This window comes from Opisthocomus hoazin, chromosome 1, assembly GCF_030867145.1.
Source record: "Opisthocomus hoazin isolate bOpiHoa1 chromosome 1, bOpiHoa1.hap1, whole genome shotgun sequence".
In the NCBI taxonomy this organism is placed as follows: domain Eukaryota; kingdom Metazoa; phylum Chordata; class Aves; order Opisthocomiformes; family Opisthocomidae; genus Opisthocomus; species Opisthocomus hoazin.
The window spans coordinates 71,643,262-71,654,774 of NC_134414.1; the positions used below are offsets into that span (position 1 = coordinate 71,643,262).

General features: G+C 45.9%; 1 protein-coding gene across 1 annotated transcript; it reads left to right on the plus strand.

The window, feature by feature from the left end:
- The first annotated feature begins 3,116 nt into the window (after positions 1-3,116).
- LOC104333042 (coagulation factor X) lies at positions 3,117-11,037 on the plus strand. Its single transcript, XM_075425098.1, has 6 exons — positions 3,117-3,253; positions 5,859-5,972; positions 7,069-7,209; positions 8,073-8,323; positions 8,903-9,020; positions 9,794-11,037. The coding sequence occupies exons 1-6, from the start codon at positions 3,184-3,186 to the stop codon at positions 10,339-10,341; spliced, it is 1,242 nt and encodes a 413-aa protein (XP_075281213.1). The 5' UTR covers positions 3,117-3,183; the 3' UTR covers positions 10,342-11,037.
- The last annotated feature ends 476 nt before the right edge of the window (positions 11,038-11,513 follow it).

Here is an 11,513-nt window from a genome sequence, read left to right on the forward strand (position 1 = left end):
GACTTTCACTGGCCTAGAAGCTCATAAGAGGCAAGTTGGATGCCAAGATACTAAATTTCTTAGGAAGATGCAAACTCAGGTAGTGATTTCCCACGCGTACGCTGTGCAGGTGCTACGATCTGATCTGTGCTGTAAGGTTTCCAGGCAGATTCACAGAATCATGGAATGGTTCGGTTGTAAGGGACCTTTCAAGGTCATCTAGTCCAACCCCCCTGCAGTGAGCAGGGACATCTTCAACCAGACCAGATTGCTCAGAGCCCTGTGCAGCCTGGCCTTGAATGTTTCCGGGGATGGCGCATCTACCACGTCTCCAGGCAACCTGTGGAAGTGTCTCACCACCCGCATTGTAGAGAATTTCTTCCTTATATCTAATGTAAATCTACCATCTTTCAGTTTAAAGCAATTACACCTTGTCCTATCACTACATGCCCTTGCAAAAAGTCCCTCTCCAGCTTACTTGTAGGCCCCATACAGGTACTGGAAGGCTGCAATCAGGTCTCCCCGCAGCCTTGTCTTCTCCAGGCTGAACAGCCCCAACTCTCTCAGCCTTTCCTCATAGGACAGGTGCTCCAGCCCTCGGATCATTTTTGTGGCCTCCTCTGGACCCGCTCCAAAAGCTCCATGTCTTTCCTATGCCAAGGGCTCCAGAGCTGGACACAGGACTTCAGGTGGGGTCTCACCAGAGCAGAACAGAGGGGCAGAATCCCCTCCCCTGACCTGCTGTTCATGCTGCTTTTTGTGCAGTCCAGCATTCTGCACTCTGATGATTTTTTTGTATGTGCAGAAGTGTTCATCGATATATTCTTCTTTAAACGTTCTCAGCTTCAGTCCTCGTTACAGCAATCATGGAAAAATTTGCAATGGAAGGGACAGATGAAAGTGACCTGGTCCAACCCCATGCTCAAAGCAGGGCTAACATCAAAGTTAGAGCAGGTGGTGCAGGGTCTGGTCCAGTCAGGTTTTGAAAAACTTGAGAGGCAGCGATTTTGTTACCCTCTGGGCAACCTGTTCCTGTGCTTTGGCACTCGCAAAGATAAAATTTCTCACACCCAGTTGGAATTTTCCTTGGTGCAACCTCTGGCTGCTGCCTTTTCCTCTTCCTATTGTCACCTCAGGGAACTGGTTGGCCCTGTCTTCCCTGTAATCCCTGTTTAGGCAGGGGAAGGCTGCAGTTGGATCCCCCAGCTCTCCCTGGCTGAACAAACCCCAACCCCTCAGCCTTTTGCTGTACATCAGATGTGCTGTAGGTCACTGACCATCCTGGTGGCCTTTCCAAGGCTCCTCCGGTCTGTTAGGCTGCCCTGCTGCCTGAGGGGTGCTGAGTTTCCCCTGGCACCTGGTACTTACCTCTCAGGGTCTGAGCTGGTGCTGGCTGGTTTCATATAGCAGGTGCTGTGAGCACAGAGGGTTGAAAAACTCAGAACGGTGCGGAGTAGCCAGGTGTTGCTGTGGTCAGCAGTAAATGTGGTCAGGAAGGACTGCAGGTCACTTACCCCCAGCGTGATGCTCTCCACCCGACCTCCCTCCGGCTATGGTGGCAGTTGCTGAGTTTTGCTAGCTGATGGGTATATATGTCCTTGCCAAACCAAGCAGCACCTGGAGAGCAGGCACAGAGCTGGCTGAGCAAATGAGCAGGCCAGAGGGTGATGAAAGTCCATGTTTGTGTGTGTGCAATATGGCTGTGATTGGAAGAGAAATGCCATTATTCTGCAGAGCATGAGAGACTTTGTCCTTGTGCTTTGCATTCAGGGTCTTTTACAAACAAAGCTGTGAGGGAGCCTTTCATCCTGTGCCCTGGTGCCTGTAGTGCCCGGGGCTCCAGGGCTGCGTATTTGTGTCCAGCTGGAAGCAATTTCCCAGAAGGCTCCTGCGGTGCAGCCTCGGCCAACGTGCCAAGAAGAATGGAGGCAAACTCGATCCCTGTGGGCTCAGTAAGCTGGGCGGGGTGATGCTGGAGGTCTGCCAGCCCCTGTTTTCTGGGCTTCCAGGTGACCAACACAAGGCAAGGGTCACTGTCATGGGCATGCAGTTGTGACCTGCACGAGCATAGTAATAACAAGCAAGGTTTTCCTTCTTCTTTACTGCTCCCTGACACAGGTGACTCACCTGGCAAGATTGTCTTCTACAGGCAGGGCCCCAGACCACAACGCCCTGTGAACAGCTGTCCCTGTGGATTGGGGTGAGGGGAAAACAAAAAACCAAGAGAAATCCATTCAGAATAAGGTGGAAATTGAGGAATCTGTGAAAGTTTGGAGTGGTTGGGGGCTTGTGACAGGGACTGGCTTCTATGTGTCCCCAAAGTCCCACCCAGCCTGCTGCATCTCAACAGGATACCAGCCTACCAGCTCCACGTAGAAGTGTGACAATCAATTTCACCCTATCTAAAGCACTGCAATCTACAGGGGTTTGCAAGAAAAGGGACCGAAGCCTTGTGCAGTACCTTATTGGCCCAACCCAGAAAACAGCCTGAATTTTCCCTCTTGTTTTCTCTTGTTCTGATTAGCTCCATACTTTACTTGCTTCCTAAGGCCCTACCAGCACCAGCAGGCAACATTTTGCAATACGCTTACGGAGCTCTGCAAATTCGGGGCTCTGAGCTACTCCTGACTTGCGAGCCGCTTTCCTGCTTCTGTCCGGTCTGCAGGAGGCACACAGCTCTGGCTCTGGCCCTTCTGCCTTCCTTGGGGCAGGCGCAACAGCCAGGTCGCTTGCTTTGGCTCCTTGCTGCCTGGCTAGTAAAGCTCTTATGGGAGGATTTGTCCATAGTTCCTGACGATGTAGAGCCCCCCACAGCGGACAGGGAGAAAGGGAATAGCCATAGAACTCGGTCCTGCGGAGGAAATCACCAAGTGGCAGCCTGGTATCTGGAGTTTTGGTGGCACAGGCAAGTTTTACCATGGCGACCACGTTATTCTAGTGAGGCAGAACCTGCCCTGGTTTCGGGACTCTCCTCTTCCTCAGGAGTCTGAAATACAGAGGGGTCACATCCTCGGTGGCAAACCCAGAGGCTTTTCTCTGTTTTAACACTGTCCCACACTGACATTGAGCACAGGCTTTGCTCTTAGCAGTTTTGTTTTCTCATGAGTTGACGACCTTTGCCCTGTAGTGTTTCTCATTTAGCAGCTGCCCCAGAGCCCTGCAGAGAAGCCGGTGGGAGACGCACAGTGAGCTCGGAGGACGGCAATGGCAGGTCATCGCGGGACAATGTGGCTTCTTCCCCTTGTCCTCCTTTTCCTTCACTTGGTGCAGACAGGTACAGCCCTTGCTTTAACTTGGCTTTCTGCTGCTTTGCCTAAACCACAAAGGTAAAATCATTGGCCACTATTTCTGCTTTGTGCACAGGGGTGACACGAGTGGAAGTCTGGTAGTTTTGCTTTCCAACCCGCATTGTTCCCATTTGTCTGCTACAGATCTATGATATCCAGGGCTGAGTCACTAGGGAGTACCATTCTGGACGGAAATCATTGTGTCAGTGCAGAATATGGGGTTAGTACATCAAGATGCAGGGCTTTCAAACTAACAGCGCAAACAATGTGCTATTCTTTGTGTGCTCAAGAGAAGTGAGGATTAAATAATCCGTACTACCCACTCACAAGCTATTGGGTGACCAGAGGAACCCCACTAGGTTTAACAGTTCAGGGGGGAACCAGAACCCCACACGGTCACCTGCTGTGCTTGTCTGAGTCTCAACACAAACATCACAGCTCCACTTGAGGAAGCTTCCCACCTGTCTTTGAGGTTGGAGCCTGAGACGCTTCTCTACAGAGGAAGGGTGTGAATCACACTGCAGACATGATGCACGCCTTGTTGTTTAATTTTGCTGTAAAAGTCATTTGGTGATTACAGAGGGCTGCTTGGACACAACTGAACAAACACCTGAGTCATCCACGTTCCAAGAGCTGGGAGTTAGAGGGAGATTTGGACATCCCAGCGATGAGGTAGGAAAGGTACTTCATGGGACACGGGGTGCCCTGAGACTCTTCAGGGTGTTTCAAGGAAAATTTTCTCCTACAAACACGTAGAAAGCAGTTTTGAGTGCACTCCTCTACATTTGATTTTAATCAACACACTGGAAGTGGCTGACAGTACAAAGACGGAAGATGACTTTAAGAAGAGTAACTGTAAAATGACAGAGCTCATGAGGGAAGTAAAGAAAAAGAACAAGGGAATAAAATTAATGTGTCTTTTAAAGAGAGAAAATCAGGCTACTTCTAAGAAACTCCACAAAACCGCAAAATATTTAATGCACTTGTCCAAACTATCCCAAGGTCAAGAAAGGACAGGAGAATTAATGAAAAAGATGAGCTGTGTCATGACCTGACCTCCTGAAGCAAATATAGAAAAAGCTAGATCTGTATAAAAGAATTGCAAACATCCTGGCACAAAACGAGAAAAGCTAAGGAGTAACTACAATGTGATAAACAAGATGTGAAAATCAAGAACTGATCTAAGTATATAAATCTTGTAAGAGAGACCAGGAAGAATGTCAGCCTGTTCCCAATGGAGAAGAAATCCAGTTGTCTTCGAGAGGGGCAGCCACGGGTAGGGCAATTCAAGATGCAAAGAGTCACAGATGAGGGTGGCGCTTAAATGCCGTCACCAACACAAAGTTATTAAACTGCAACGCAGAGTCGCTTGCCCATTTTGTGTCATCTTCCCTGCCAGGGCGTTGTTGATTCCTGTATTGCAGAGCATTCTGTGGGATGCGTTTTCTACAGAACTGTTTGGCATTCAAGGAAGACGTGCCAGTAGATTGGCAGATACTGCCCATCAGTCTCTTCTCTAATTTTCTAAAGGCCTCAGTTGTATTTATGAGGGTTCTAGTGTTCGTAGTCACTACGCAGGGACAGATTTTTAATGCATTAGTGTTTGGTAATGTGTTCTCCTGAAAGTATGTGTGCAGCTTGCGTTTTAGGAGGAGTGCCTCAAAAATGTTGCTCAGCTTTTTCTTTTGGAGTCTGCAGATAATTGAAGACAGTTGCCACGAAGAAGATGCAGACTTTCACAATCCTCGAAGTGGGGGGTGAACTCTTGACTGGAAAATTTCAAACCACCTTCTCATGAGAATACAAGCAGCAGAACATCAGTGCCAATACTTTTAGCGGAAATGCCAATTTCATACAACTTAAACCGCAGTCGACGAATGCTTTACTGGTGTTCAGAAGAACTGAAAGCACAGCTCCCCTCAGCCAAGTTACTAGAACAATTCATTGTCGCTTCCCTTTTCAGTAGGGGATTCTGCAATGCTTTTGTGCAATGTTGATAGAGAACTCATTACCACAGCGGCAACTACAGTGTAGGGAAGAGCTAAACAAGTGCAGTGTCTAACAGTAGGATGCTGCTTAGCTAAGACCACTGTGGAACAGAGTGCTCTGGCACTGCAGGGGAGGCAGAAACCAGGAGCTGTGCTGCAGGCCTCGAGTCGGCCTTCCTTTCAGTCAATGGTGGTCTCACCTTCCTCTGCTGGGGCTGGGCATCTGTCGTCAACGCCTCTGTGGTGGACCACGTAGACACAGCGTTTGGAGCACTGTTAGTTTTGGCCATGCATGGGAACGGAAGGGATGTGTGCTCTGACCATGACCTATTACTTTATCTTCCTACAAAAAGAGGCTTGTGTATGTGCTGTCATACAGTAGCCACTAAAAACAGATTGCAAAACTGAGGATATGTGTGTGAATCATTGTTGGTTTGGAATGATTGCTTTTATACTCTTTGTTCCATCTGGGATGTGACAACTCTCAGAATCTATGTTTGAAAAGGAAAGACGAAAGATTGCTGATTAAAAGTAACACCTTTTTGGAGTTCACTGAAAATGCTTACACTCTTACAATAATCTGTTTTTTGGTTTGTGTTTGTAGATGGGAACCAGTGCAGCTCAAATCCTTGTCAGTATGGTGGACACTGCAAAGATGGGATAGGTTCCTACACTTGCTCATGCTTGGATGGTTACCAAGGCAAGAACTGTGAATTTGGTAGGTTTCAGCTGCAGAGAACTGTGGCAGCAAATTTCCCAGGGAGTTGAAACAGAGAGAGTTAACTCTTTCTTAATGAGCATTGTTTGCTTCTTGGAAAAATGGATGGACTAGGATGGCAGTCAAGAAGTTGGAGGACAGTGCCAGAAATGCAAAGCCCAGATGGCTCTACAGCTGGGCAGTGTTCGAATCATAGTAACACAGAACGGTTTGGGTTGGAAGGGACCTTTAAAGGTCATTGACTCCAACCCCCCTAGCAATGAGCAGGGACATCTTCAACTCGATCAGGTTGCTCAGAGCCCTGTCCAACCATGAATGCTCTGAAGTTACACTTAGCCCAAAGAAAGCCCTCTGAATCCTGATAGTGCCTCTTTACATGAGCCTGAATCCCCAAAATGTGAGGAGAAAACCAAGAAGCATGGGAGTCTTGTAACTGATATCACAGAGCCTTTACTCCAAGTGCAGAAGTCCAGAAGTCCAGCCTCCCTGCTCAGCTCTCAGCAGTGAAGAAGCAAAGAAATCAGGTTTCAGTAGACAATGCAGACATTTTCATGCTTGCAAGGAATCATGTTTTGCATATCTGTCCTTCCTGAGGCTCACTTCTGTGGCGTATAGCTACTACCCTAACGATGTTGTTGGAGCGTGTATCGGTAGCCCAGAAGTAAGAGCGGTGAGCCCAGAGTGAGAGGGTGTGGACCTGGAGTTCAGACACCAGACTGAGGGGAGTGATGAGGAGTTGAGTTTTTTAAGGCCAGAGGGAGGAAGCGTGTGAGGATTTACCAATATCTGGAGTTCTCTGTTAGTGTTTTAGCCATTCTTGCACTGTTGTTTTGTCTCTGCTTTTTTAAGCTCACCATGACGTGGCCGCTGGGCCCGCTTGGACTTGGCAAGCGTGTTTCTTGCAGTGGATGTGACTGCTTTGTAAGGCGTAAGCAAATGTTAGGTGCTCGTGTTGTTACTAAGATGTGCTTCAGGTGTTTTACAGGTGGAGATACGGATCCTGTTTACAGAGTGGGGTTTGATTTGGTGAACTTTGAGATCTTGTGAGAAGTCAGTGTTTATTTACAGTTTTTCTCGAAACTTACCTCTTTTACAGTCATACCAAAGTACTGCAAAATAAACAATGGTGACTGTGAGCACTTCTGCAGCATCAAAAAAAGTGCCCAGAAAGATGTTTTGTGTTCCTGTGCCAAAGGGTATGCTCTAGCAGAGGATGGCAAATGCTGTGTTTCCTCAGGTATGAGGCCACGTAATAAAATAATAGCAGTGGCGGTGAGACCAGTTTCACAGTTAACGGATGTCCTTTGAACCATCAGGCTTCGACGTGACATAGGTTGACCACTGAGACCAATGGATTTGCAGGTCCAAAGCCTTCCCTGCGTGAGGTGATGCGATGGACTTGTCAAAATCTAGCTGGTTTGGGACCCTTTGCAAGGTGCCTCTCCCAGCAGCAGTGAATTTTCGAGTAAACTCCACTGTAGACGGGAGAAAAGTGATTGCAGTTGTATCTCATTTACTGAAACACTTGCACTCCATATAAAATAGCAGCTTGCAAAAACTTTTCTACTTTAGATTTCAGTTAACCTAATGACATAGTAACCAATGATATTAAATAATTATGAGTAATGCTAGTTACATTTGTACATGTTTCTAGTACTTCACTAAACCTGGGGGCAGGGGAGGAATAAGTCAACTATATAGTCATGAGGTCGGTGTTTATGTCCTCTCTAACAAATAACAAACTGCTGCCATGAGCTATATTGTTCCTAAAACCATATTATTCCTAAATAAAACATTTCACTCAGATTCTTAAATTAAGATGGTTTTAGTAAGACCAAGTGCATGAATATGGCAATGTCAAAAAATGAAGATGATATTTTGAATTTTAGATACTTCAAAAATGCTATCCGGAAACTGAACCTATGGACATTTTTTAGGAATACAAAATGGCTTTTTCATTTTTCAAACTATCCGGTCTTCCTCCTTTGTTGCATCTGCAAGGTTTTGCTAGTGTTTTGAGAACAGGACAGCTGCCTTAAGCTGCTTGTTGTGAGCTGGTGTTTCTGTCCGTTTCCAATATCTACATTCTTGTCTTTACAGTGAAGTATCCTTGTGGAAAACTTTTTGTGAAAAGAATGAAAAGGTCGATTATTTTTCCTGCCGATAGTAGCAATGTAACTAGTGATCAAGATGTCCCTCCCACAAGTGGAACAAGTGTGGAGGAGGAGTTTGTTACTACCACAGAAAGTCCAACCACCCGTCCTGGCATTCGAAGGAATAGCAAGACTCCATTTGTCTATACCAGGATAGTAGGTGGTGATTATGTGGTTCTTGGCGAATGTCCATGGCAGGTAAATCTGGTGTTTGTGCTCTGCATGTGAGCAGAACGTGTTTTGGAGGGAACGTGTGCAGTTGTTCCTTTAACCTGGTTGCCTTCTGAATGTTGCCCGTACAGTGTGCCGTTTGTAGCCTGCAGGCAGCTGAACCCATGAACTTAGATGTGCTCTTCTTCAAACTGCAGCCTTAAAATGGCAGAATGAAAAGCTTGGTGCGGTTCTAGGTGCTGCTGTTTAACCTGCCAGCAGAGAGGGCTTTTGAATCATGCTGGCCTGCTGGTGTCAGTCAGTTAACTGTCTCATTGCTAAAAGCCATCACTAAGCACTGTGAATGAGGTGAGGTGGAGACCAAACATCTGCGTTGCATAAAGACAATCCAGGTTCTGCAGCAGTACATGCCAATCTGTAGCATAGGCATATGTGCGTGTGATTATTAGGATATACTACTACAATTATTATTATTATTACACCTGCAGAGTACATGTGGTAGGAATAAGCATATCTATAGTGTGCAGGGAAATCAATTACCTGTTTATAGTTCATTGAAGTTAAATCGCTCCTCTTAATTCTGCACTTACCTCTTTTCTCTCGCAGGCTGTTCTGTTGAATGAGGCAGGGGAAGAGTTTTGTGGCGGAACTATTTTGGATGAAAATTTTGTACTTACTGCAGCTCATTGTATGAACCAATCTAAAGAAATCAAAGTTGTTGTTGGTAAGTGGATATTTATTTTACTGCTGTGATGTTTGAGCCTGTGCTGCAGACTAATCATCTGTGCTCTAAATCCCGTGGGAGGTCTACTCATATTATTGACTTGTCATGGTTTGTTACTTGTTTATTGTTGTTTTGTTTATGATATTTTCTTGTTATTGTGGGAATCCTGCTTTGTAATAACAGGGGCAGCTGATGTGGAAGGTGATAACGGTGCATCCCTGTCTTCTTTGCCAGCTAGTTGCAAGTGATTAAGAGCAAAGGTTCTAGAAGTGTTGGCTAGCATTGTGTTCATCAGAGTAGTGCTTCTGCAGAAAGCTGATAGTTCCTGCCACATCTGGACTCGTTTCTGCAGGAACACCCAGGAAAGCTGTGGCACTTTGACTAGAGGAAGAAGAAACGAACTCGAATTTTGACAACTTCACTTCTGGGGCGTGATACTAGATCAGCACGACTTTCTGTTTGCACTGGTTTAGTCTTGGCCCAGACCAGTTTCTCTTCCCTGACATAAGCCAAGCTCAAGCTCCTGTAAGAGCTTTATGTTTATGTTTATGGCTGTATGTAAACCGGTACAGAAATCCCCACAGACAAAAGCTCGGGATGGGAACAGATTCAGGTGCTGCTAATGAAAGTTGCAATGCACTTCTATAGTTTACTTGTGTGGTATAAAGGCTTAGGCAAAGTGTTAGCAAGGGGTAGACTCCTCCTTTATCAAGTTTGTTCTTAATTTCTTGTGCTATCTCCACGTTAATGACCCTTTTAATAATCTTGTACAGGTGAAATGGACAGAGAAAAGGAAGAACAGTCTGAAACGATGCATACAGTGGACCAAATATTTGTTCATTCTGAATACATTGCTGAGACCTACGATAATGACATAGCCTTAGTCAAGCTGAAGGAACCTATAACGTTTTCTGAGTACGTCGTCGCAGCGTGCCTCCCCGAAGCAGACTTTGCTAATGAAGTTCTGATGAACCAAAGATCTGGGATGGTTAGTGGCTTTGGGCGTGAATTTGAAGGTGGACGACTATCCAAAAAACTGAAAGTGCTGGAAGTGCCCTATGTCGATAGGAACACGTGCAAGCAATCCACTAATTTTACAATAACAGAAAACATGTTCTGTGCTGGTTATGAAACAGAGCAAAAAGATGCTTGTCAGGGAGACAGTGGAGGCCCCCACGTAACCAGATATAAGGATACTCATTTTGTTACTGGAATTGTTAGCTGGGGAGAAGGGTGTGCAAAGAAAGGCAAATATGGTGTCTACACCAAACTGTCCAGGTTCTTAAGCTGGGTAAGAACGGTCATGAGACATAATTTGTAGTGGTGTGGCTCTTGCTCCTGCTGTTGGCTCACAACATGCAGACTGCTGGTGGCGTTTTTAATCAGTGCGATGGGAGGCTTTCCCCAAACAAAATGGCTGCTCAGTGGGATCTTTTTTTTTTTGCTTCTTTGGTTATTTTTATCTTGCCATTTTAGTTCCTCTCTTTTTGCCCAAGTGCTTCCACCAGAGGCTCCTGGGCATAGTAGGAGTCTGCACTGGTCATGATGAAAGTGAGAAGGACAGGACTGCAATTAATCCTCACATTGCAGCCAGCTGGCTCACTAGGGAGTTTGTTATTAGCAGAGCTGTTTGGCTTCTACCTGCCAGTGCATTTAGAAGATTAAGGGAGCAGGGAATCTTGCTTGGTAAAAGCTGAAACAGAAGTAGGTATTCAACACTTGATGCTAAATAACCTCACCTTCCACAAAATTGCCTGCCTAGGTCACAGCAGCTCATTAAAATGGGGTTTTGCTTCATACGGATTGTACTTCCCTTCACTTTCATTTAAACACGTACGTTCTGCTCATCAGAAAAAAAAATAAAACTGTGCATGTTCACTGTTTTCTGTATCGTGTTCGGACATGTATGGCTGAGGAATAGAAAGCTGCTTGCATGTGTCCTTGGTCTAGGTGTTTCTGTAAGGTGCAATATGCAAGATGTACACCAGCATTTGAAATAAAAGAGCCTTTCTTTTTTGTTCTTTGTTGATTTACTTATTTATTCCCTCCAGTTAGCTTACAGGTATATGAAGACAAAATCTCATTTGTGAATGAAGAAAGAGGGAATGTTCCTAAACAAGTAGGTGTGACAGATTGCACCTGCCTTATGTAAAGGCTGATGTGGACCTGGAGAGTGGAGGGGGGTAATTAAAAGACTTTCACTGGCCTAGAAGCTCATAAGAGGCAAGTTGGATGCCAAGATACTAAATTTCTTAGGAAGATGCAAACTCAGGTAGTGATTTCCCACGCGTACGCTGTGCAGGTGCTACGATCTGATCTGTGCTGTAAGGTTTCCAGGCAGATTCACAGAATCATGGAATGGTTCGGTTGTAAGGGACCTTTCAAGGTCATCTAGTCCAACCCCCCTGCAGTGAGCAGGGACATCTTCAACCAGACCAGATTGCTCAGAGCCCTGTGCAGCCTGGCCTTGAATGTTTCCGGGGATGGCGCATC